Consider the following 27478-nt stretch of genomic DNA (forward strand, 5'->3'; position numbering starts at 1 on the left):
AGGAGGCGTCCATCTTGGTTTTCCGACTAGTTGTACCGGAACGCGGGCAGCTCGGTTGTGACGTCACTTCCAGCTCGGACCTCCAAATCCCAAGGTAAAATGGAAGGCAGCATTGGCGCGCGGCGTTCAGTCTTTCCTTACATCAACTGAATCTTAATGGGCATTTGTCATATTTTATGATCATATCGGGTCTTTTGTTCACTAGTAGTAAACAATGGGTCAAAATGGTCGCCGGGGCTCATGGTTGTGAGCGGCGTAGCGTCTGCATCAGCCACCGTGTTGGTGTGTAAGAGTCCGTACGCGACGTAAGTACACATTTTTTAATAACATGGCACAATTTACAGAACACAAGTTTAAATGCGGGGCATGCTGAAGATTCAGTCGCTTCGTGTTTTTTTTTTTTTTTTTTTTCCTTTCTCATTTTTGTACACGCTCTAAAAAGAGTTCACTTCCCCTTCCCCCATACGTGGGTAACAACAAAAGAATTTGCTCATTTTACAATGTTGGGTTTTTTTTTTTTTGTTTTTTTTTCCCCGCAACACGCATCGACTAACCGCTACGGCTCCGGTGGACGTCCGGTGAATGTCTGGATTAGAAAACACTGCACGACATGATCTTACAGTTCGAAGCACACAACTAAACCTTCAGTGGACTCCTAAAAAATAGATCTCTGCTCGCTAGAAACGCACGTCCGTAGTTGAAACTCGCTTTGTTTTGTCCTTCATCTTGTAGGTACAACGGCAGCTTGGGGGAGAGCTCTGAACACACTGTTTGACTGAGAGAACGAGGGTTATGGTACGTCCAAAACATACTTGACACTCCTTCAAATAGGACCAACGTGCTGCATTCTCTCCAGAGCCAGACTGAGGAATATTGAATTTTTTGACTGCGTCTTTCCCACACATTGGAAACCCTCTTAATTGCGTTAATTTGCATTACATGCGTTTTCATAGGATTGCCACAATGAAGTGTCCTATTTTAAATATTATTTTGCCATTAATCAGACAAATGTTATTTATGAAGCCGGCACGTCTCAGTTAAAGCTCATACTCAAGTCTTGGAGTTGTGGAGAGAATTCAGCCTTTATGCTTAGTTTTATTTCCAGAACAGTCTGTTGTGGTGGGAAGGCCGGGAGCCTAGATGTTTGTTGCATAGTTGAAGGTGGCGTGGGTACGATGTTAATTAGTTGCGTAAACCCAATGATGACAAAAAATATATAATAATAATAATCTGCAAAGAGCACATTCGGAATCTCCCCCCTCCCAAATACTCCTACTGTATGTACAACTGTTCAACATAAAGCTTTCAAAACACCCTTTTGCATATTTGTACCTTGGTTTCTGTCCACATGGAGGGAGCACATTGACTGTACACTTTATCTACACGCGTCTGTCCACAAGTCCACAAGTGCTTTGAGTACATGTACATCTATAGTCCACACCCCCTTGCTCTACAAGAGAAAGTACGCACACAAAACAGGCGCAAACTGAGGAATCAGGGGAGGGGGGCGGACACTGAAAATGTTTTAAAAATGTTGTTCCGCGATCAGTTGCTGTTGTTTTGTACAAAAAGAAAATGGTTAATTGTCAGGGCGTGTTCCTGCCAACATAAGTTATTCACAGCTATGTTACAGTCATGTGTTGCCCAAGGCTAAGTGCTTGGTGGGAGTTCAGTGTCGCGGGGACACAAGGCTGTGAGGCTTCGAGGGGCCTCTAGTCCGAGGGCCAGGGGGCCAAAATTTGGCTCACCGGGCCTCAATGTCTTTGTGGGTATGCAAGGCCGGTCTGTCTCTGATGTCGGTTGCCAGAGGCGTAGTCCGTCTAGGCGAGCCCGGCCGTGGGCCCAGCGTGGGGATGAGAGGGGGTGGGGCACTAAGAGAGGCAGTGGGCGGGGTTTTGTTCAGAATGCCGTTCTGGTGGGCAACAGCGGCGGCTGCCGAAGGGCTGAGCCTGGGATAGTGCATGCTCAGCAGGCCGGGGGCCATGAGCCCCGGGTGTCCCTCCAGGCCCGGGTGGTGCATGGCGGGGTGGAGCCGCCCGTGCTCGTAGTCCTCTCTGAGTGCGTGCAGGCGCTCGCGCTCCTCCAGCTGGGCTCGCTCCTGCTCCCGCCTCTGCTCCAGCGCATGGGCATGGTCCCGGTTAAAGTCATGGGGCTCGCGGTCCCTGTAGGAGCGCTCTGCCTCGTACAGTCGTGGCGCCGCCAGGCGGTGCAGGGGGTCGTTCCTCAGAAGCAGCTCGCGAGCCAGAGGGTCCCGTCTGTGGATATCCAGACCCCGGTAGGGGTCCCGCATGGGATCCCAGTGAAAGGCTGGGTAGGGGAACCGCTCGGCCCCCGGGATGGGGCCGATGCCCATGAAGGGTGCCACCATTCGAGTTCTCTCCAGGACACTAATGCTGTTTATAGGGTGGACTCCGGCCATGCCCATGGGCACAGAGATAGCGGAAGGAGGGTGAAGGCTAGGTGCGGGTGGGGCCGGGTGGTCGCTCACCCTCTCCATGGGTGCTTCTTGCTCCTCCTTCACCTTCACCTCGCTGTTCTTCTTCTGGTGCTCATAGACCAGCTCTCCTTTCTTCTCCAGGAGCCTCCCTCCACCGTTGGGGCGCTCCAGGCTGCCCTGGCGGATATAGGGCGAAGCCGCCCCCCTGTTGGAGGTCTTGTCCTCCGAAACCCTCCCATCTTGGATGATCGGCGTGTCCTCGTCAGGGTGCTGGCTCTCCTTCAGCTTGTTTTCATCCACAGTGTTGTCCTTCCAGGAGTCGAGCTGCTCCCTATCTCGATCTTTGGCCTTGCTGTCCTTGTCCCTCTGGGGCTCCCCGGGAGTGGGAGGCAGGGTGTTCCTATGGTGCTCTGGGGGGCGACTGTGGCTGAGCAGGCTGATGGTGTTGATGGGAACTGGGGACGGATGGCTTGAGTGACGCTTCTCCACAGACTCCCTTAAAAAAAGAAAAATGGTAGAACACAAGTTCAGATCATCATCGTAACTCTTTCAATCACCTTTTTGAGAATGGTCAACCTCACACTCCAAAGTAACCACTATAATCAGAGAACATGGTGGCACCGACCTGTCCTTGTCGTCTTTGCCTGATGTCGAATCCCGTTTGTCCGAGTCCCGGTCTCTCTCATGGGAGCTGGCAGAGGCGCTCCTCTCTGAGTCCCCGGGTTTGAGCCAGGGAGGAGGCGTAGGGAAGGAGGGTGGTGTTCGGTGGAGGCGGTTCCAAGGCTCCTGGTGGTTGTTATTTGGGCCGTTGTTGAAGTGCTGCTGTGCGTTGGAGCCCTCTTTATGGCCGAAAACCGAGTTGGGTGCAGTGAGGGATTCAACACGTGAAAACAACATAGGTTGAAGTTAAGTTCACATCTGGCTACCATGGTCAAGTGCAACTTCAAGTGCTTTATGTTGATAAAGCTAGCAAGCAATGATGTCCATGTGGACCCACATTCAGGCATTGGTCAACAAAACAGGCTTTTTCTCTCTCCTTTCCTGCCACCTTTGTTGTTCTGTTACTAGTCATGGCTGTTTCATATCACACCAATGTGATTTGTCAAATGCATACTTAAGAAATGTATGGCTACATGTTCATGCACCTGACAGGACTCTCATGCAAGCTACAGCTAAAGCAACCATTTGCATTGAGTAGGTTTCATGTGCATCCATGATTCAGTCAGCCAAATATTTATCCTCAATGACCATCGTTCCCACAGGGTTAAGATAAATAAGGTTCTATTATAATGATTATAGCAAAATGTTTATTTAGCCCACAATAAAGCTGAAACTCACTTAGCGCTGGATTTCCCAGCCCACCAAAGGCTGACGTACTGAGGGAGCCCAGACCTCCAAACGACGTTGGCCGGCCAAACGGCTCTAGAGGCAAAAGAGGCACATTAAGGTGACTAGAGTCACTACTTGGAACCAGTAGCCACCTTTTGGCTTCACCTCCAGCTTAGTGTCTGAATGGGAGCAGGCTCTTACCTATGTGAGGGGCTGGGGTAAGGAAGTTTCCGGGGTGGTGGGACGGGTGTCCGAAGGGACCTGCAGAGGGGTGTGTAGGACCTGAAGAGAGAGAGAGAGCGAGCAGTCAGAGGTAGGACCAAGCCACACCATGCCTGATCTGAGAGAGAGAGATATATAAAGCTGCATTAAGTGATATTTCTGCTAATGAATTGAATCAGAAGACTCTCTGTAATGTGAAAAATGTGTGCTAAATACTGCCAATCGCCTCCCAGATCTACGGCTACGTGTTTTGTTTTTGAAGGCCCGGCTACCTGTTTTCTAAATGGACTCTCTAAATGGAGAGTGCGTCAATGCATTTACATGCACTTAAATAATGCAATATTCCGACCTCCTAACCCCGATGAACAGACCTGGATTTCTCCTCAATCATTCCATTTATCGTGGCATGTAAACACCTTAACCCGGATATGATCGATGTATCCATGTTATTGAACAAACCTCCCAATGATAACAGTATTTTTTTCAAAAATAAAAAACTCAAAATGCACTGCTCCAAATTATTATGCACAACAGCGTTTCAAAACATTTTATAGGTTGTAAAGAACTGAAAATGGTCATTTGTTGAATTTGCAGCATTAGGTCATTTTTACTGAAATCAAAAGCTTAATCAAAAATCTTAACAGGCCAAGTTACATGTTAACACAGGAGCCTTCTTTGATATCACCTTCACAATTCCTGCATCGATTGAACTTCTGAGTTTTTGGAGAGTTTCTGCTTGAATTTCTTTGCAGGATGTCAGAACAGCCTCCCAGAGCTGCTGTTTTGATGCAAACTGCCTCCACCCTCATAGATCTTCTGCTTGAGGGATGCTCCAAAGGTTCTCAATAGGGTTGAGGTCCGGGGAGGATGGGGGCCACACCATGAGTTTCTCTCCTTTTATGCCCATAGCAGCCAATGATACAGAGGTATTCTTTGCAGCATGAGATGGTGCATTGTCAGGCATGAAGAAGATTTTGCTACAGAAGGCACGGTTCTTCTTTTTGTACCATGGAAGAAAGTGGTCAGTCACAAACTCTATATACTTTGCCGAGGTCATTTTCACACCTTCAGGGACCCTAAAGGGGCCTACCAGCTCTCTCCCCGTGATTCCGGCCCAAAACATGACTCCGCCACCTCCTTGCTGATGTCGCAGCCTTGTTGGACGTGGTGGCCATCCACCAACCATCCACTACTCCATCCATCTGGACACATCCAGGGTTGGTTGCACGGCACTTGTCAGTAAACAAGACTGTTTGAAAATGAGTCTTCATGTATTTCAGGGCCCACTGCAACCGTTTCTGCTTGTGAGCATTGGTCAGGGGTGGCCCAATAGTAGCTTTATGCACAACTGCAAGCCTCTGGAGGATCCTACACCTTGAGGTTCGCGGGACTCCAGAGTCACCAGCAGCTTCAAATACCTGTTTGCTGCTTTGTAACGGCATTTTAGCAGCTGCTCTCTTAATCCCATGAATTTGTTTGGCAGAAACCTTCCTCATTATGCCTTTATCTTCACCAACCCGTCTGTGCTCTGAATCAGCCACAAATCTCTTCACAGTACGATGATCACACTTAGGTTTTTGTGAAATATCAAATGTTTTCATACCTTGTCCAAGGCATTGCACTATTTGAGGCTTTTCGGCAGCAGAGAGATCCTTTTTCTTTCCCATATTGCTTGAAACCTATGGCCTGCTTAATAATGTGGAGCGTCCTTCTTAAGTAGTTTTACTTTAATTGGGCTCACCTGGCAAACTAATTATCACAAGTGTCTGAGATTGATTTCAGTGATCCAAAGAGCCCTGAGACACAATACCATCCATGAGTTTAATTGAAAAACATTTTTTTTAATCTTTTTTAACACTTAAACCCAATTTGCATAATAATTTGGAACGCGGTGTAAACTGGTGTGTTTGCCACAACTCTGCCTGTGTCTCTGTGTAGGAGGGCTCTGAAAATGCCACAAGTATCAGAGGATTGTAGACTGAGGTTTTTCCCGAACGGTACTTCCTTTCAATAACTTCACTATGCCACTCGCTATGTAAACTCTGGTTTTTCAGTAATCACATTATTCCAAACGCACTAAGTGGGTGAGTAAACAAGAGTCTTACATATAATAAATTATTAAAAAAAAAAGATTTGTTAACAAGGTCAACGCAGTAAAGACAGAAATATCTCTGTATGGTATCGCCCCTTCTCGCTAGACATGACAGATTATTATTATTATGACTGCCTCCTCTTGGCCAAATGTTTCCCCAATTGATTTTCTGTGACCCTGCAATTTGTGTTACTTCTCAGTCACCATAATTAATCTACTGGAAAAGGGAACGAGGCGATTTAAGCTAGAGTTTGTTTACATCAATTGTCATTGCCTTGAATTTTCCCTAGCTTTAATGCCTCAACTCGCCTGGGGGTACTGTGGTAAAACAAGTTTAATCTACTCAGCCAAAACTATCTAGAATACTGACCCTAAGTACTGTATAACCAGACTTTCAATATATTATGTTTTGGTGGCTCACTAAAGATAGCCAACTTAGTTTGAACAAAATGGTGATCTGTCCAATTAATTTTGGTTACCAGGAAAAGTAGACTATGGGTGAAAAAGGTTGCTATTTCTAAACGTATAAGCAGATATTCATGTAAACACTCTCAAATCGATACAGACCTTTTTGGGGGCTATTTTTGCCTTAATTGTAGGGAGAGACAGGAAATGTGGGGGGTTGAGATACACAGCCAGATTTGAACCTGAGTCACTACAAGGTGTTTTTCCGATATGATGCGCGCCACAAGCATGCCCCTGGCAATCTGTACTTTAAGCTCATATTAATATGTTGTTTGATTGTTGATGAAATGTACAGAACCAAAACAACAGGGAATGTGTTATTGTGCATTTACTCATGGTTAGCACCATGGGAATTTAGACTGAGCAAGATGCTCACATGCTTCCTTGTAATTCAGGCGCTACGACTATTACTGTGACATGTGATTAGTTTTTTCCTGTTTGAGGTGAAATCAATTCTGTGTTTGTTTGTCCTCTCTCCAATGAAGGCCATGCACATGCACTCACCTGCTGCGGAGAACAGCGTGGCGGGCCGTGCCAGGTCGTGAGGGTGATGAATGGCGCCAAAGAAGCTGGGGCCAGGAGGTCGACTGAGGAACTCGGGCTTGAGGCCAAAGTCCAGCTTGTGGGGATCAACTTGCATCTGCTGCTGGAGGACGCCGGGTACAGAAGTAAAAACATCATATGAAGCCCTTAATCAGGGTCCCACTGAGATTTGAACCCAAGACCTCCTTGATGCGACATTGTACCAAAATGCCGCCTATGGGTACAGAACACTAGCACCTTTACAAACCACTGTATATCTTCAGCAGTACTGATCCAACGAGCAAATTAGGGTTGCTGATGCCGGCAAATCAAAGTCACACATCCCATGTAATGGCTCTGCTCCCTTAACAAACTCTTTATGACCCGTTGTGTTCACTGAATGTGCTAAAGCCAACACCTGCACTGATTGTGGTTTGAAGATGGCCGATAAAGTCCTAAGACTAGATCAGCGACAAGGCTGTCTGAGGGCACTGTGTAGACAAAAATGGATGTCGCCTGCTGGTCAATAGGGACAATTTGAAGCCTCGAGATTCGATTTACTCCACCTTGCTCGAACAAGAGACCTGTCAATTAAGGCAACTACACCTCCAGCTATAGACATCTTTAAGCCTTAATATCTTTTTTATGGGACAATAATCCAATTGAAATTCCCAATCAAGACACCCATTAGAAGAAAGACCCTAAAGTCTGACTTTATTTCTAAGCGGCATCTAGCAGCCATTAGTGGAGCTACAGTTCAACACGTGTGTGCACAGATGAGTTCTCACCTTTACTTTCTGTTGGTGGTGGTATATCTGCCAGGCGATATGGACATGCATGGCACACCACTTCCCCGGTTTCTGCAAGGGAATTTGGAAAAAAGGTTTGTTAAACGAGCTTAGGCCGAACCCCTTTGATAAAGTGCATATGAATCCATTTTTTAATGGGGTGCTTTAAATAGGCTGTAAATAGATTTTAATTAGAATGGACTTGTCCAACAGTCTGGAAAATATGATTATGTCTCAGGGCGCATAATGTGGCATGCTCCAATACAGTCCACCTTTTACATGCATGATTCATTTAATTAAAAGCGCAATTATTCGACTAACAAGGCCCCTGTTAAGCAGTACATTGTGTTCTTGGGGGTATTGGGGAACTCCAACTCAATCCAAATTGCAAATGAAGCACTCACCCTGAGAATGGGTCGAAACGGATCCGCTAGCTGAGAAAGAGAGAGAGAGCGAAATGGAGGTCATTCTGAGGTCACCCAAACTCCTCTGATTGGAACATGGATTCATGGATTCCTGAGCAAGTTAAAATTTAATAATTACCCGGGGGTCCTTCTGTAGGAGTGTGTGTGGGACGGCGCCAGGCCTTGCAGACACATCCAGCGCGTTTGAGGTCTACAACCCAAAGACACATACAGCGGGGATGTCAAACCGGCTCACTGTACGGAATTCCCAGAGGTCAAGTAACCGGCTGTGTCTCACTTGGCCAGTAGGGGGAGCTGTCGCAGGTCGTCTACCGTCTCCTCCCCGTTTGTCGAGCAGTAAGGGAGTGGACTGATAAACATGGTCCAACAACACATTTTCTAGTGAAGCATGTGATTTGTTCACCAGACTTTGATGTTATTCAGGGTGATATTATTTGGGATTATGCAAATATTGACTCATGTGACGATGTTTAGTGACATTTCAGTTTGTGTTTCAGATGCCATGCCTATACAATCCCCCCCGTAGCTTCAGATGTATTTCTGTCAAACCGCTCCAAATGCTCATATACAAAGAACATAAAACTATCCTTAATCAGGCTTCCGCGCCCAGGTCTACCCACAACACCCCGCTCTCGTAGTTCTTGACGATTAGAGACGAGTTCACAAACCCCATCGGTATTTTCTGTGAGAGGCGGTGTCGTTTCGCCTTTGACTACAGCGTCCCCCTCGTTCCATCGTAAAAAACTAAAAAGGGACTTGATATTGATGAAGAGCCGGCGGTTTTCTGATTCATGCTAGCCAAACCGCGCTCCGACTCTCTCTTTATTAAAAACAGCGTTGGTCGTCTTACCTTGGGCTGGAAGGCTCCCTGCAGCGAGCCGAAGGGCCCTGTGGGGGGGATGACAGGGGGGAGGCCGGACATGGCGGGCGGGTACGAATGGAAGAGCTGTGGGGCGCGAGAAAAGGGGGGAGGCAAGCGTGAGGATGGCTTTGGTGGCTTTTAAGCGACGGACCTATAAATACACTGGTCCGTGGAGGAAAAAAAAAAAAAAAAAAAAGAGCAACTGCGCCAGTTGAGGCCACTTTGGTTGTAAACTAGATGTTCTCGCTACAACGTTTACAGGCAACTCATTGCATTCTGGGATACGTTAACCGCTTTAGGAAAATCAGATTTTGCGCTCTTTTAAGCGAGTCATGTCCCATTTAGCTTAAGGCACCTCGACAAGGCGATGTCACATGCTTTCCTTGAACAAGATTCAGAGCTAACAATTTGGAAGTGTTTCTATATTTACTCTAAAGCTCACTGGCCAAGAGTCTAATTTATGAGTTTGTTCCTTGAGATCTGCCGTTCATTGTGTCACATGGCGCATGTTTAAAAGCGAATGTTGCTTGTTGCTTCCAAAATGGCATACTCGAATACTATTTAGTACGCCAAATAAGTGTTTAGAATGCGGTCACATACTACCCCTGGTTACATGGTGGTAGGCAAGCGTATCCCACAATGCATTGCGAGGTTCTCTGACTTAGTCTTTAGAGAAACGGCGTGAACCCTCGTCAATCTCTGGCCATGACTCAAATTACGAATGACTCCTCCCCCATTGAATCAATTCAAGGCGAACGTGAGACTGAGCGGCGTACGGTGTGATGTTAAGGTAACTCGGGTCATGTGCGTTCCTGCGTTCTCCAGATAAGACCGAAACAACACGGAGGAGGCTCCTCATATCCTGAGCTGTCACGCGAAGGCACGTCTTTAAATGTGCCCTGTTTCCACGATTGCCCTGTTCCTCTCTGCTTGCTTTTATTATCTGCATTCTTTGAGGGGCGGCGGATGGACGGCATTTGTCTCGCTTTTAAACGGGAAATAACAGGACATCCTCTGCAGCTATTTGTTTAAAACTCTAACCCTAATGCAAATTTAACAAAACAAGTAGTTATTTGCACGATATAAAAAAAAACCTGCTGCATTGATCCCATTAAATTGTATTGTGTAAAACAGCGTCATGGGTAATATATCCAGATTTTCTCACGTTACATGTAACAGCGGTGTCCTTTTCAAAAAATAAATATATTTATATAATATATAAAATATACACCATATTGCTCTCCACACATAACAGTTTCACCTTTAAATTAATCTCTAACCAAAGGCTAAACAAATCCAGCATTTTTTCATAAATCATAAACCCTCAGACTAAAACAGAATGAGCCTATTTAGAGAAGCGAATGAGCGATAGTCTAGAATCTGGTGGGATGATGTTATGGGAAAACTCACGCTGTGTCTGTAGAAGGGGTCGACTTTTGTCGGGTATTTCTGCTGTGGGAGAAATGAGAAAGCGACAATGAGAAGGAACAATAGGCAAGAATACACAATCTATAAATACACTTGGACGACTGGCTCCCTCTAGAAGACATTCGGGGCAAAACATGGAAATACTTCACAACATACAGTACTATTCCCAGGACTAGAACATTTGTAGAAGTTCAGCTCACCGTGTTAAAAGGCCACCTCCACTGTTTATTTACATATTTAAGCCAGGGTACATTTTGGACAAACAACTGATTTTTGGACCAAAAATTCAATTTTTTTAGCTCAAAATGGAACTTTGCAAAAAATCTATATATCACATTGGATTATCTAAACTAGCACCTTTCAAAATAAACGTATTTGTTTGCACTCATTCTGCCTTTTTGTGACTTCGCACTTACAGCCTTTGAGAAATAACTGCTCCGTCAGATATCTATATTTAAAAACTCTCCACCTCAAACAGAGATCAGACATTTTAAAGGGACATTCGCTTTTTATTGCAGTTACAGTCCAAAGTAGTACTAAAAGTTGCTGCATTTATAACTAAGATGTAGTTGTTATGTTTCTTATTTGAACACGTCATGAGGATGTAAGATTGTATCGCTCAATTAACTCAGCTTTTTAGATGCAGACATACAGTATTTCCCTATTTTTTACAGGAGATCAGCTAGCTTATCTCATCTGCAGCCATGCATTGAGCGAACACAGTTAGCGTGCAGAACGAGAACCTCAGGGAATTAACATTTAGTCTATTCTGTGAGTCAGAATATACACACCGATCAGCCACAACATTAAAACCACTGACAGGTGAAGTGAATAACATTGATCATCTGGTTCCAATGGCACCTGTCAAGGGGTGGGATATATGAGGCAGCAAGTGAACAGTCAGTTCTTGAAGTTGATATATTGGAAGCAAGAAAAATGTTCAAGTGTAAGGATCTGAGCCACTTTGACAAGGACCAAATTGTGATGGCTAGACGACTGGTTCAGAGCATCTCCAAAACGGCAGGTCTTGTGGGGTGTTCCTGGTATGCAGTGGTTAGTACCTACCAAAAGTGGTCCAAGAAAGGACAACCGGTGAACCAGCAACAGGGTCATGGGGCCCAAGGCTCATTGATGCACGTGGGGAGCGAAGTCTAGTCCGTCTGGTTCGATCCCACAGAAGAGCTACTGTAGCACAAATTGCTGTAAAGGTTAATGCTGCTATGATAGAAAGGTGTCAGGACACACAGTGCATCACAGCTTGCTGCGTATGGGGCTGTGTAACCGAACCAGTCAGAGTGTCCATGCTGACCCCTGTCCACCTCTGAAAGCACCTACAATGGGCACGTGAGCATCAGAACTGGACCATGGAGCAATGGAAGAAGGTGTCTTGGTCTGATGAATCACATTTTATTCTACATCATTTGGATGGCCGGGTGCCTGTGCGTCGTTTACCTGGGGAAGAGATGGCACTAGGATTCACTATGGGGAGAAGGAAAGCCAGCGGATGCCATGTGCTCTGGGCAATGTTGTGCTGTAAAACCTTTGGTCCTGGCATTTGTGTGGATGTTACTTTGACACGCACCACCTTCCTAAACATTGTTAGGCAGGTCAGAGCTGTTTTGGCCATACAAGGGGTTCTACACAACCACCTGCCTAATATTGTGTAGGTCCCAAAACCGTGCCGCCAAAACAGCTCTGACCCGTGGAGGCATGGACTCCACAAGACTTCTGAAGGTGTCCTGTGGTATCTGGCACCAAGACGTTAGCAGCAGATCCTTTAAGTCTTGGAAGTTGTGAGGTGGGGCCCCCATGGATCGGGCTTGTTGTTCTAGCACATCCCATGGATGCTCCAACAGATTGAGATCTGGGGAATTTGGAGGCCAAGTCAACACTTTGAACTCTTTGTCATCTTCCTCAAACCATTTCTGAAGATTTTTTGCAGTGTAGCAGGGCGCATTATCCTGCTAAAAGAGGCCACTGCCACAAGGAAATACCGTTGCCATGAAGGGGTGGACTTGGTCTGCAACAACTGAAGGAAGGTGGTACGTGTCAAAGTAATATCCACATGAATGCCAGGACCCAAGGTTTCCCAGCAGAACATTGCCCAGAGCATCATGCTGCCTCTGCCAACTTGCCTTCCTTGTAAACGTGATTAATCACACCAGGCCACCTTCTTCCATTGCTCCACAGTCCAGTTATGGACACTCATGTGCCCATTGTAGGCGCCCTTGGCATTGGACAGGTGTCAGCATGGGCACTCTGACCCGTTTGCAACTATGCAGCCCCATACGCAGCAAGCTGCGATGCCTTGGGCGCCCATGACCCTGTCACCTGTTCTTTTTCTTTTTCAGCAATTTGTACTACAGTAGCTCTTCTGTGGGATCAGACCAGACGGGCTAGACTTCACTTCCCACATGCATCAATGAGGCCATTGGTGCCCACGACCCTGTCGCCAGTTCACCGGTTGTCCTTCCTTGGACCACTTTTGGTAGGTACTAACCACTGCATACCAGGAACAACCCCAAGACCTGCCGTTTTGGAGATACTCTGACCCAGTCGTCTAGCCATCACAATTTGGCCTTTGTCAAGGTCACTCAGATCCTTACGTTTGCCCATTTTTCGTGTTACCAACACATCAACTTCAAGAACTGACTCACTTGCTGCCTAATATATCCCACCCCTTGACAGGTACATGATGAGCAATGTTATTCACTTCACCTGTTGTAGTGTGGTGTGTTGTGTGATAAATAAAGTCTGTTTCTGTTTCTGTTCTGTTTCTGTCAGTGGTTTTAATGTTGTGGCTGATTATATATATATATATATATATATATATATATATATATATATATATATATGTGTATATATATATATATATATATATATATATATATATATATATGTGTATATATATATATATGTGTATATATATATATATGTGTATGTGTGTATATACACACACACACACATAGTATGTACTATTGTAAAATCCTCCATTCTTCACGCGAGGTAAAAATCAGCTCTATTTATTCTTCGTTGCCATGGTGTTGTAAAACCACACTCCTATTTTCTGTTTGGGGGAAAAAAACTGGAGGAAGTGATATTGTCTGGAAGTGAGTGGCCTTTAACATTTAGGATATCGCCAGCTGAGAGTCCGTACCCCCCCACCCCCCCAGCTGTGCTTTGTGTTTTCGGGGTCCCGGCGGGGGTCGTGGGCGTCTCGACTCAGGCTGGTTTTAAGTGTCGCACTATGGGCTCGGGAGAACATTTCCCCCCAGTGGAGGCTAAACACCACAGCCATAAAGAGGCTTTTTATGGCCTCATTAGCTGTCAGAGGCCTCACCGCGGTGCCTTTGAGGGATCATCAGAGCCGAGCTGAAAACCACGGGCGCGCTCACATGAGCGTGCATGTGAGTATACCCCCCCTACAAACAGCTGGGTTCTAATTCAAAGCACTCCCTCTCTCCCTGCCTTACTGCCCAAACGGGGCTTAATGATGTCATTAAATTCAGAATGAATTAAGTGTGTTATGTTCCAAAAGTTGGCGCTGAATCGCAAACCGCTTTGGGCGAATTATTGCCAATTTAGGAAATGGACGCGTTGGGTTTCTAGAGCCGTTCTGGGAGAGGAAATGAATCGCCGTGGCGATGGAGACACACATCATTGACATTGAGAAAACACCATTGGCAAAATGAAACTGGGTTCACTGCAGCAGATCAACAATGTGCTTACATGTACATATACATATAAATATGTATTAAATATAAACCCCACCAACAAGATGGTGATCCCATCCATTGCATTAAACTCAAACTCTTGTTACTACCACATGAGGTGTAGGGCTGGGTATCATTCCAATACCTTGAGACCAATTATATCTATTTTTAAATACTGGAAATACTGACTTAAAAGTCCTGAGGACGATTATTTTTGCATTTTTAAGCAAACGCACCTGAAGCTGTTCTGTCAATGCTGGATCAATTTGAAAGATTTGGATAGGGATCACTGGGATTGACTCCCAATGATCAAAAAACAAGGTTTAGGTAAAAAAAAAAAATACCACAGTTTTAACTACAGGAAAGTGACACATGATGCTAAAGATAAACTCATTAAGAATTGAACCAAGAGGAAACTACAGACTATTTCAAAATTAGATGCTACCGATGCAAATATCAATCAATATATTGAATTTCGATACCCACAATAAAATGTAAATTTGTTGTTTTTCCATGGGTTGAAAATTAACTGCCGCAACAGATCTTACATTACAATATTGATTGTAAAAAAAATGGCTCTATTATTGCACGGTTAGAGGCTTAAACTATCATGTGGTATAAAATGAGCAAAAAATTAAATAAAAATTAAAATGCTCAATCAATCAGTTATTGGTATAACAGTTAATCGTCACCAAAATGTCATGACTGTGACCAAGCCCTCCTGGCGGCCAACGCCCTTTCGGGGTCTAGCACCTCAGGTTGGGAACCCTTCAATACCTAAACTCCCATTGTTCTAACACTGTAATACAAAGCAGTCTGTACCATAAATGTATTGATTTTCTACTTAACATGGAGGCACATAAAAAAAACAATATCGATATATATATTTTATGTTTTATTTTATTTTTTATTCTAATGTGCCTCCATGTACTATACTCCATATACTCATATAAAAATATATATTATAAAATATATTATATATAATTCAAAATATAAAAAAGAAACATTTCTTTATATAATACACATAATACAATACATCAAATAGAAACATGATAAAATATGTAATAAAAATCTAAAATAAAACCCATCCCAAACAATTGTGTGCTACTCATCCTCACATTTCTGGCGGGGGTACGCACCATGGGCGGTGCAGGCGTGGGCATGATGGCGTGGGGCGGGAAGGGCGTGAAGGTGTGCTGGTGCGTGTGCTGGTGGGTGTGCTGGTGCTGGTGCTGGTGTTGGTGCTGGTGCTGGTGGAACTCGGTGCGCAGGTAGGGCGGCGGGCCCAGCGAGGCGCCCCGGTCGGCACTCTGCGAGGCCAGGAACCGCGTGTTGAGCTCCTGGCGCAGGAGGTCTTGTTCTGGTTGGGGGAGAGGGAGGAAGGAGGGTTTAGTGCGGGTTTGTTTTTTTTATTATTTGTTTTTAATTGGTTTGGTTTAGTTTCAGCTTTTGTTGAAAACCAGTCAGGTAAAAAAAATTCAGCTGCTTCGCGGCAAAAAACGACCAAAATAGGTCAAATACGACTGCGATGACATCACTTTCCCATCAGGCTTTAGATGTTGCCGAGACGTTAACTCTGCTCAGCCTTTTGGAAACAACAAAATCAACTGTTCTAATAATAAAGGTTCACTCTTGTGTGAATTGATTTTATTTTCAATACAATACATACATGAACATACAGTTTATATCTGGACTAATGCGCTTGTGGACTAATGTGGAGTTTTGAACCAATACTTGACTATAGGGAACTTATGGCTAAAATTGAATAGATCTGTGGTGACTATACTGTAGCTGTGGTGATTATGACATCACCTGACCGCAGTTATTTGTACTGATGGCGATCAATTCACCTGAGTAGGCGCTCCCGGTGGTGGGGTGTCCCGGCAGCGCGCTAGACGTCAGCGGTGGCGGTGGCGGCAGTGCGGCTGGGGGAGCGAACATGTTGGGGTGGTGTGGGTGAGGCGGCGTCTGAGGCAGGGCCGGGGGGAAGCCGTGGGGAGGGGCGCCGCCCTGGGTCGCCGCCAGGGGCAGAGGGGGGAAGGGGGAGGCCGCCGCCGCCACCGCGGTGGGCCCCGCCCCAGGAGACGAGTGGGGGTGGGGTTGGGGGTGGTGGTGAGGATGAGGGTGAGGGGGGTGGGGGTAGTTGTGAGGGAGGTGGATGGAGCGAGGGGCAGGAGCGGACGGGGGAGGAGGAGGAGGGCCGTTGGTTTTACCCCCAGGGGTGCTGCTCCTGCTGCTGCTGTAAGGGGGGGGGGGGGGGAGGGTGAAAAATTAACACCTGCATCCCCACTATTTAAAATTTAAGACTGATGATTTTTGGACAAATCATTTCTCTCAATAAATATTACAGGTAAGTATACAGTTTATATATATATATATATATATATATATATATATATACACACACACACACACACACACACACACACAGGTAAATATTAGGTAGAAACAAGGCAGGTTATGAGCAACATGATTCTATAAACTGGTATTAGAACAGTTTCCTTCAGGTCCAGAGCAAGGTAAGATAATGTAAGTGATAAGGTAAGAGATTAGGAACTGTAATAAATCCAACCAGAAATTTTAAAAGCAGAACTTCAGATGTAGTGGTAAGTACAGGGATTTTCTCAGATTTCTCTCTCCAGGTAAGGTTGAAGGTAAGTAAAAGGTGAGCTGGGTTATATCTAGAACAGGTAAGTGCAAGGTAAGTATGAAGTTCAGAGGCAGGTTTAGGGTTTGAGAACATCCGAAAAGATGACCCTGATGCCGAAATATGGATAAATTGGCAGGGTTCCGTCTTTGTCATCGCGTGGTTCCTGACAGCAGCTTGGGCAACCGCTGCTGTTGCCCAGCTCTCCAGAGCCCTGAACTAATGACGAGAGCCAGGAAGACAGAGGAGAACAGATCAACGCTGCTGCTCTCTGAGGACTGCGGTTTATGTTTTTTTTTTTTGTTTCGTTTTGTTTTTTGGAGTAATGGTTCATTCAGGCGCAAAAACGTTGGAGGCCATGCAGGACTCTTCAGTGATGCATGAAAGCGTAATATTTAATACTTTGGAATACTTTGGAATACTTAATAGTTTGGAGAGCTGCGTCGTGCCGCTAAACAGGTATTGCTGTCAGGTGGAAACTAAGAATTTTACTGTGAGATGAACAGCGAAAGGAAAGTTCAGTCGTTAAAATGATGTCAGAATGAGTTGCTGACCATTTAAACGTCTCATGACAGAGCATTGACTGAAAGTAACTGGATAAACCCAACCAAAATCAAATACAATTTTGAGAGGTGACGTTGCTCTCCAAACGCTTAGTGCTGCTTCAAGCGTTATAAGGGGCTGGAGTTTAAATGTTAAATAAATGCAGACCAAAATACTGGAGAAAAAGGGCATGTTATATATTCATTTCATTATGAAACACGCTGCGGGAATCCCACGGCAGCAAATCGGGTGCAAGGACCAGACGGTGATTTGTGAGTCTGTGTTGAAGTCCAGGAATAAATCACGGGCTGTTAAGCGCACCCACTCCCACTGTGGACAATCAGCACTCCTGCTTGGCCTGAAGACTTTTCAAAAAGACCCCAACTCTGTCATTTGGACTCCACTTGCCATCACGGGAGGTTTTGCGGAAGCCTTCCTTACAAACCGCCACTCGCCGGCTGTCGATGCTCGGAAAAGCCTTTGAAGTCGCCCTGCGTGGGTTATTTCACCCCTTCTGTAAAATCACGCAAAACGCTCACTTTCGCTCAAATGACTGGATCAGTAGATTCGACTAATTTGTTGTCCAAATCTACTCCTCCGTTTTCCAAATATACCTTGCTTTCAAGTTCTCAAGAAGTTTCTTCAAGAACACAGACGCGTACCAAGCTGGGGTGTCTGCAGGTATCAGAGACTTACATTTAATGATTTTTCAGACACTTTAAGACAAATTTGAACAAAATCTAAGACCGACGTCTTTCGGACTGTGGTGTGGGGGCGGTGTGGTTTGAGTGTCCCACCTGTCTCGGGTCTAGGTAATTGGGCCCGGGATCAGGGTGGCTGTACGCCTGTTGCTCGTTAGAGTAATCAACAAGCAACAGGTAAAACCACCATCCCCACACACACACAGGAGTCCTTGTCATGAAATGTATTCCATCCACCAATAAAATTGTTACTTTTCAACCCCAGTGCCTGTGTCTCTGTGTCAGTGGGCCTTGAAAACGCCACTCATAACTGCTACAAGGACAAATTAAGTATTGTAGGTAAGTACTCTATCTTTAGTGCATAGGGGTGAGTATTAGGTAGAAACAGGGTAGGTTATGACAGGATTCGATGAAGTGTTACATCAAATGTATTGATGGATGCAGAAGACCTCAGCTAATTTGGGCAAAAACAAACAGATAAATAAAAACACACAATGTTTATGTTAAAGTGAACCCCCATGAATTTAAATTTGAGCCTATTTAATGACTTTTATTATCCTAATATTTGTGAAACATAAAACGGAATTTAAGACTTACATGATACATGGACATCGACATGTAGTGTTAAATGGCTCCCGCATTTAAATTCAGTTTTGTTAACTAAGAATATTCTCTACAAATCCAAGCGACAAGACAGAATAACGAACATTCAACCATTTTCACTGCAAACCAGATTGTCTTAGAAGATCTATTAGAAGATAAAAAATACAACTCTGCATAATAAACCTGGACTTCATAATATATACTTTACTGATCTTGGCATGTAGACATGGTTGTGGTCTATCGCTACCATAGCATATTATTACTACACTGCTGCTATATACTGTACTGTATAATATGCACTATAGGACCTGTACTTACTTACATACTTTAGCGTAACTCCATTTGCTCAGTGCTACTCAATGTTAACTCTGTTGATTTATGTGTACATAAAGTGTGTTATTTTTATTTAATCTTATCCTTTTCTTGACTTGCATTAGTTAAGTCTTATCTTATCGTGCATCTCACCTGTGGCCGTTGAGTCCGTTGTAGGCAGAGAGGGGGCGTGGGTGGCAGCGCGAGGGGGGCCGGTGCGGCCCCACCTGAGTGGGGTGCTGCTGCTGCTGCTGCTGCTGTTGGTGGGGGTGGTGGTGGTGAGGTGATGGTAAGCCGGGTGACGGCGGGTGTGGGTGAAGGGTGTTGGGTGTGGCCGGAGGCCTGGGGTGGGACAGCGGCTCGGGCTGTTGCTGGGGCCTGGGCCGGGGGGCCAATGAGGGCTCCTGGCCCTGGGCGAGAGGCAGGGCTGCGGGCGTGGGAGGCCTGCGCGGAGCCTCAGCGTGCGAGGGCAAGCGGGCTAACGCCTGGGCCTGGACGCGGGCGTTACTCTGGGCCTGTCGAGGGGGGGAGGGGGGCGGCTGGGATGACTGGGAGGCAGCCGGAGGGAGGGCCGGAGCTGATGGCGCGAGGACCCGAGGGGGCGGAGTCCGCTTGGCGGTGACGCTAGGCGTGGGAACCTGGGGGTCCCGGCAGCAGCTGTCCTGACTCCTCTCCTGGCTCCGCTCTAGGCCTGACACCTTGAGGGGGCCCGGGCCATGAGGCTCCTGGCTGCCATTGGTTGAGAGCACATGGACACCGAATTCTGGGACTGGAAGGAAGAAAAAAACAGAGGGAGATTAATCAGGAAGTCAAGCTTTGGCATCGATAGCGTTTCATTTTTCACCAAATACAGCGTTCTGCTGTCTGTAGATACACCTTTAGAAAAAGGTTCTCCGTTGTACCGATACGAGTTATCCAGTTTGTCTCCATAGGGTAACCCTGTTAAGTGTTCATGAACATCCCTCTGCAACTTTGATGGAGGGTTCTTCCTTGACCCCTAGTATATGAGGGTTTCCCTCTTGAACCATTTTTTGGTTGAAAGATTTTATCCAGTACCATTTATGAAGAGGTCTCACTGGAACCCTTTTCATGGTTACTATGTTACTCTCAACACCCTTTGGGGTCTGAAGGGTTCTTCACACTGTACATTGGCCCTTTCAGACTTGGGCAGAAGCAGAAGTACACATCTAGGGGGACGGTAGCTCAGGCGGTAGAGCTGGTCGTCTAGTAATCTAAAGGTTGCTGGTTCGATCCCAGGCTCCTCCTGCTAGCATGCTGTAGTGTCCTTGAGCAAGACACTTAACCCCTCATTGCTCCTGATGGCTGCGTCCGTCGGTGTTTGAATAATTGTAAGTCGCTTTGGATAAAAGCGTCTGCTAAATGTAAATGTAAATGTATCTTTTTCAAGCACTTAAGTAACCACATGAAATAATCTTTCATTCAAAGTAATTTCAATGAAAAGTCAGAATTGTATAACTTTAGCAGATCTTTAAAAATTGTGGTTGAACAAAATGTAGTTCATAGTGACAACTTCTGGCACCCACTGCAGGAGACTCGTACTTCCCAGTGGTGTCACTAGGGTTGGTGTCACCCAGTGTGCAGTGCTTGAAGTGTAAATAAATATGTGCCGGTACTCCCCTTATTCACATGTACGGGACGCACAGGGTTTTTTTTTGTTCTGTTCAATTCGGAAACAGAGGAAAATAAACACATCTGCAATGAAACCACACTGTTTTTATTTGTTGTGTTTGGAGAAACCCTCTCCATTACACATTTCGTATCAATAAGTATGCAATAAGAGATGCACTGGGCCTGAACACCAAACACCAAATAGCGAAGATCTCATCAACGCTACAGCTCCTTGTCGACCAGAAACGCCGGGACTAACTGGGCAGGGAATCTCCTCCAGGGAGGAGTTTCGCTCTGCAATTACAACAGAATGAATTAGAGAGACCAAACAATGTCTGAGCCTCGCAGAACAACAGCTAATAAGCTCCATCCAGAGAGGAGCAGCTCTGCAGGGACCTCCGTCCACAGAACAAAGTGCTCAGACATCAGTAGTTAGCAGAGGGGCCCGTGGGGGAGGTGATAGTGCATACATAAACTGTAATTAAGTCCCTCTGAGCCTCTGGAGGCAGATGGGAGGCGTGGGGGCCTCCTCCGGTCCCCCGGCGCCGCTCGCTAAATCCATCTCTGCCAAAGAGTTGCAGACTGGGACCAATTCCGCCCCCTCCCCACGGAGCTCCATCTTGCCAGGGTACGACCTGCCGCCGCCCCGACCCTACACTCTCTGCCTCCCAGGGAGTAGTGATGAAAGACGGGGAGGCTCTTTTTTTTTTTTTTTTGATTCGGTGATTCAGTCTAAGTCGTTTGGAAAAAAAAAAAAAAAAAGATTTGTTCGATTTTCCAACTCCTCATGTGTTCGTTCAATTCAGTCGGTGACTGACGCACGGTGAGCGAGGGAGGACTTCCTGAACAATGATCGAGTCAGAAGAGACGGTTTGGCTCGGAGCTGTGGATGGAATTCTCAAAGGAATCATCTGATTCTGTCCAAAGCATTTATTTTGTCACATTCAATATGAACAATGTCAAATGCTTTTTTTCCTCCACATTAACTTCATCATCTGTAATTATTTTCAATATGCCAGTTGAAGATTCCCTCGCTCCCTCTCTCGCTCCCTCTCCCATTTACTGGATGGAAACTTAAGGAGCATGTTGAGCTCGCTGCTGGGCTTGCCGAGGAGCGTGCGAGGCTTGGAAGTTCACAGCTCTTTTTGCTCCCGAATCGAGATTCCGATTCAGCCTGTCTGTCGGGCTGCAGTGGCCGAGTCACAAAACAAAACAAACCAACAGACGACTCTCTGCCAGAGTAACTTTCAACTCCTGATTCTTGTAAAAAGATTTATTCGCGACTACCAAATTGTTTGGGGGTCTCGCATACCTACTGGTATATCCAGAATGACGATGGACCCACTTGGAGGGAGAAGCATTAGCATCAGGATGTTAAACAGGGTATTGGCAAACCAACCCCCAATGTCAACCCCCCACCCACATGCAATATTATGCTCAAGGGTCAGCAAAGGTGATGCTTGGTGCAAGATCACGATCAATAGCTACAATAACAGCTATTGCTCGCTGTTGGGAGAGCCAGCCGGGACATCTGCCAGCCCCCGTCCGAGACAAAAGACACACTTGACCAAATTGGAGTGGTTGTGCATCTCTGTTACTTGGCGGGGTTGGGGGGGGAGCACAGACAGGAAAAGAAACACTCAGCCCGAACACTCAGAGAGGCCGCGCTCCTCAAGGCTAAACCAAAACCCAACGCCACGCGCCTAGCCAGCTGGCACTTTCACTTCCACGTTCATCTCCTCCAACTTACTGGATGCCATTACTGCCCGACGGAGGCCGCGCTGGCAGATAATTCAGCCACAGCAGACAGAAAAGGGAGAGGAGAACTCCAAAAACCCTCCTGCCGCCGAGGTTGGCAGGGCTTGTTTTGGAAAATGTGCTAACGCTAGGGCTGAAAAGAAGGAAGGTGTCTGTTTTCTGGCTGTAATGAAGACTCTAGGGCCATACGGGGCGGGAGGAGGAGGAAGAGAGGAGCTCTGCACCTCGGCATCATCTCATCCCGCAGGGATTCATTTGTCAGTCTCCTTCATCCCTGGAAACAAATAATACCAAAAAAATAAAAAAATAAAAAAATAAATTGGATAGGCGAAGCCCCCAGCCCCCCCGCCTCCATTTTATTTCTGAAGAGCTCACAACCCTGCTAACCCCTCTACATGTCATTATCCCGGCTTCCAAACACAACAGAGCGCTCGGTGGGGTGTTAGAATAGGAAATGAGCCCCTGCTGGTCAAATGAGGAGTTGGCTTGGAGAGGTGGGGGCCCAGAGGTGGGGTTTGGGGTTTCGGGGGATTTTTGTGGGGGGGCTTTGTGAGGGTCAGCTGGGTGTCGCAGCAAGGCTTTCGCTAAGGATAGCTGTTAGGGGGGGACCAGCGTAAAGGCTTAAGAAGAAACAACTGATCATCCCCAGATAAACCCTCGCTCACAGCACAAGAACAACTTGATTCATAACTCGCAGTACAAGTACTTTGTTACTGTACTTGAGTTTGTCATTCAAGTATCTGTACTTACTTGAGTATTCATCTTAGGAGACTTTCGACTTTTTCTCCACTACATCTCAAAGCAAATATCTATTTCTTTTTTTACTCACGGTTGTTTTTAACTTTTTTATTTTAGTTTTAGGTTTATATCCATCAGCTCCATATCCAGGAGCTGTCACTATGATAACATCTGTACTATTTTATTGTAATCAGGATCTCCATGAGGTACAGTAGATTAGATTCGATTAGATTAGAGTTAACAAATTGTCGTTGCACAGAGTATCTGGCGACTGGGGCAACGAAATCCATTTCTCTGCATTTCACCATCCTAGTAACTGACGTATCTAGGAGCAGTGGGCTGCCATGTAGCAGCACCTGGGGAGCAGTTAGGGGGTCAAGTGTCTTGCTCAAGGACACATCAACACGCTACCAGAAGGAGCCGGGGATCGAACCAGCAATCTCCCGATTACTAAGCGACCCGCTCTACCTCCTAGTATTATATAATGTTATATTAGGGCACTGGATATCACAAGTACTTTTAGTACTTTAAGTAAGTAAGATGAATTGTCATTTTAGAAGAGTCATTTTGTCAGAGGATTTGCCCATTTTTAAGTAAAAGGTCTGAGTATACTTACTGTCACCACGACATTCAATGATGAGATACAACTCATCTTCCATTCAACCCAAATACACTGTTTTAAACTCCTAAATATTTGGATACTGAGAACTGGCTGAGATCCAGTCTAATTCCTTGTACCACATGGGGACATTTGGAGGTTTGACGAATGAGATGTAGCACAAAATGGAGCTGGGTCACAATTGAAGTGTACCAGAGGATTGAGCAGCGGATACGCCTGTAAACATAATGATGTTGATGATAAAAATCAAGCGCTGACATCATCGCCATCTTGAAAAGTGCTAACTGCCGGATGACATCCGACCTTTAGCGAAAAACATTAGACCCTGAAGACCCCACCCTGACGAATGTGGAGACCTCTGGGGCATCGATCCCCACACCTCCTGGTTGGATCGTATCCAGGCGGAGGTCACATCACGTCAATCGCAACAAAACCAACGGTCCATTCCACTCAGCCGTCTATTCCGTTCACCAGTCCATTTTGTTTGCCCGTCCATTCCATTCACAAAAAAAACCCCTTCCGCTCCTCCTCCAATCCTCCCATCCTGTTTGGACAGGACCGCTGACAACCCAGAATCCCAGAAGTGTCCGTCACAGCTGACAGACACCTTCACCGCCCCACTATCCATCTCTCCCCGCCAACTCTCTTTTCCTGCCTCTGTCTCATTCCATCTCTCCATTTACAGCCCTGTCAGTCCATCTCTCTGTCTCTCTCTCTCAAAATTTTGTGCACACACAAAAATATATATATATTATAACTTTTAAAATTATTATTTTAGAAATTGTTGAAAAATATATATTTAGTCCAAAATAAATATAAAGGAAATATTTATATTATTTGGAATGTTTTAAAATTAATCAAGATACATACATTGTAAAAACCTTCATTTAAAACCTGATATTTTTGGGAGCAGGCTGTTTAAATACCAAAGAAAAGACCGGGCGCCCGATTGATTAGAACAGCTAGAACAGTCTATGAGGTTCAGAAAACTGCATTACTGGTACTTAAATTACTGTAACGCTCCTTGAAGACAATATTTAATTATACGTCGATATTACGATCCTCGGATCCCAGACGATATTTAGTCTGATATCACGATATTGATATGATACATACGTAACCACATATTGCCCAACCCTAGCTCAAAATGTGCCTGGTCAGCATATTTTGCTATTTTAGATTTTTTTCGGACAGTTTTTTTTTTTTTTTATGCTATTCTGATTCAAATTCATACATTATGGTCATAATGAAACTTCACAATGACATCAAAACCATTTCACCCTCTGAGTTTAAGCCAGATATTCAGGAGAGTCTCCCACTCCTCCTGAAGGGACAGAGGAAACCCAGGAGTATTAGTAAATGGCAGCTGAGCTCAGCTCTCCTGTCACTTTGGCTGCATTAGTCTTCACCATGTTTCCTAAAGCCGAGACATTCCTCTCAGCCTGGAGACTCGAATAGTGATGAAAAGTTTGGCTTTTTTCAGAGATTTGTCTCTTCACTAGACACCCAGGAAGGAAGGCTTGGTACAATTTTCCACTCTTCGTTTGTTTGATTGAGTCGACGTAACGAGAGTCGGAAGAGTTGGTTCGGTCCTGAGCTGTGAAGAGAATTCTCGCAAGAATCACATAAACCTGTCAAAATTATTTATTTTGGTGGAACGCTAACGAGTCATTTATCAAGAGCTGAATCTCTTGACTCGGCTCTTTTTGTTTGTGAATTGAGAGTGGAGTCTCAGTTCAGTCTGTGTGTTTGCCTTCCGAGTCAAATAAAAGACCTGTTCGGCATGAATGAATCGTTCGCGGGTCTTGCATCACCAGACGTGACCCTCGACGCAGCCCTCATCTGTCTCGGGTACGTTTCAGTCGGGAAATTTCAAGACGAAGCAGTTGGTGCCGGAATAAGCTCGCCGACTATCCCAAAAGTTAAAGGCTAATCCAATATTTACTAATGTGAAGGTGCTGAGCGCCAAGGCTCAGACTGGTGCGATGCTGCGGGTAACTTAAGTCTTCCTGATCTCACGGCCAAAGCACTCGGAGAATCCCCTGACTGAGACTCCCCTAAATCCCTTCCTTGAAGCCTTGAAGCTTTGAAGCCTTCAGGCCTTTAGCAGCATTAACTCTTGGTAAGTAGCAGTGGTCTCCAGAGTGCAGTGGCGAGCCACGGTAACACCTTCACACCACCCAGGCATGTGTTGGACATGGCCCAGATGGGGGGCCGGTGGGGCCCTCTCGGTGTCAGGTGGTGATAGACTACCCTCCCTCCTCCTCGGCCGACCAAACCCCCAACCCCCCCCCCCCACGACTCTCCATCATGTCAGCGGCTTGGGGGTGGCGGTGCCCGGTTACCAGCTCTGGATGCCCCCCTGCTGAGTGGAGGGTCTCCGAAGCTGTTTTTTTATTGACGCTGCCTTCGGGGGAAGGGGGGGGGGGTCATCCTGGAAGCTAAACAGAAATAAAGTAAAGGGGAGGGAGCGGGCGGCTATTCTGGCCAAAGCCGCCTGACACTTGTAGTCTTACAGTCGGAATGTGGGTGATGGCGGCGTGGTGATGTCATCTCACGTAGCGACGCATGGCGCTGCCTCAACGGGCGCTGATTGAGCAGAACCAGCCGGGGGGGTGCTAAGAGGGGGGGCTTAGCACCACAGCCCCCCCCCCACTAACATCTATATTTCACGACTACCTTGTTCCATGCAGGCATTTTGCACGGTGAGTGTAAAGCCAAAGTATGTGTACATCAACACGCTGTACATGTATCAGGGCCTATATATCAATAACGGTTGCCCGGTGGCCCAAACCAGATTTGGACCACTGTCAACCATCTTGTGTGTCAACCACTTTTCACATGTTCCAAAAATACGAACAAGCACAGTTGTGCCTCCCGTCTGTTTAGACAACTGCCGCAAGGTAAATGAGTTTGAATCGATTCACTCAAAAGCGGCGACACTTTTGAAAACCAACAGCCGATTCCTCACAGTTAAGAGTCGGAGAGAGATCAAGCAAAACGGACAGAAAGACCGAGAGCAGCATCGGAGAGCAGGTAGGGGCCGTCGCCCGTCATCTCCTACCTTCCCTAGCCTCCATCCTCCATTCCATTCACACTGCCTCGGCCTCTTCTCTCCTGAGTCATAATGAAGCCATTTACTAACGGGAACCCTTTCCTTCCGCCCACTGTGGTCTCTGGTTACAGCCGCTCCTTCTAATGGCTTCTCCTTCTTCTAACTGTTGGTCTCACTTTGGTTCTCTCGGCTCCGTGCTCCTCCGCCGCTTCTCGCCCCCACCCGCACGCCGAAAATCTGCTGCTTGTACAAGACCTACGAGCATGGAACATATGTGAAAGTGTGAGGATCCCATTTCCATCGCCACCCCCGCCCGCCCACCCACCCTCACCCGGTGGGAGAGCTATGGCTGTAGGACCCTTCGGAGAGGCCAGCTCTTTAAATATCTCCCGGGCTGGAAGGTCATGGAGCGTAACGGGAGTAGACCCCCCCCCCCCCCCGCCCCCCGCTCTTCCCCCAGACTCGATGATGGGAATGCTGGCACAGGTGCCCTGCCGGGGGTGGGGGGGGCAGTCAACAGTGGACGAGGGTAGGTGGTGCTCATGGGGGTCCCTCATGGGGGTCTTGGAGATCCACAGCTGACAGATTCT

The 27478-nt window shown here is 46.2% G+C and overlaps 1 protein-coding gene across 3 annotated transcripts; it reads right to left on the reverse strand.

Moving 5' to 3' along the window:
• Nucleotides 1-336: 336 nt before the first annotated feature.
• Nucleotides 337-27078, reverse strand: auts2a (activator of transcription and developmental regulator AUTS2 a). Of its 3 annotated transcripts, none has more exons than XM_080013882.1 (14): nt 26898-27078; nt 19243-19858; nt 16134-16522; nt 15423-15643; nt 10553-10594; nt 9131-9226; nt 8399-8470; nt 8260-8289; nt 7856-7927; nt 7050-7191; nt 3968-4048; nt 3776-3859; nt 3063-3276; nt 337-2933 (listed from the first exon to the last, which is right to left on the reverse strand). In XM_080013882.1, exons 1-14 carry the CDS (start codon nt 26923-26925, stop codon nt 1745-1747), a joined length of 3276 nt encoding a protein of 1091 aa, XP_079870008.1. In that variant the 5' UTR covers nt 26926-27078; the 3' UTR covers nt 337-1744. The 3 variants fall into 3 exon arrangements, with proteins under 3 accessions (XP_079870008.1, XP_079870007.1, XP_079870006.1); XM_080013881.1 differs by having other exon boundaries at nt 7050-7188; nt 15402-15643; XM_080013880.1 differs by having other exon boundaries at nt 15402-15643.
• Between the last annotated feature and the right edge of the window lie 400 nt (nt 27079-27478).

The sequence above is a fragment of the Zeus faber genome (assembly GCF_960531495.2).
Source record: "Zeus faber genome assembly, chromosome: 14".
NCBI lineage: Eukaryota > Metazoa > Chordata > Actinopteri > Zeiformes > Zeidae > Zeus > Zeus faber.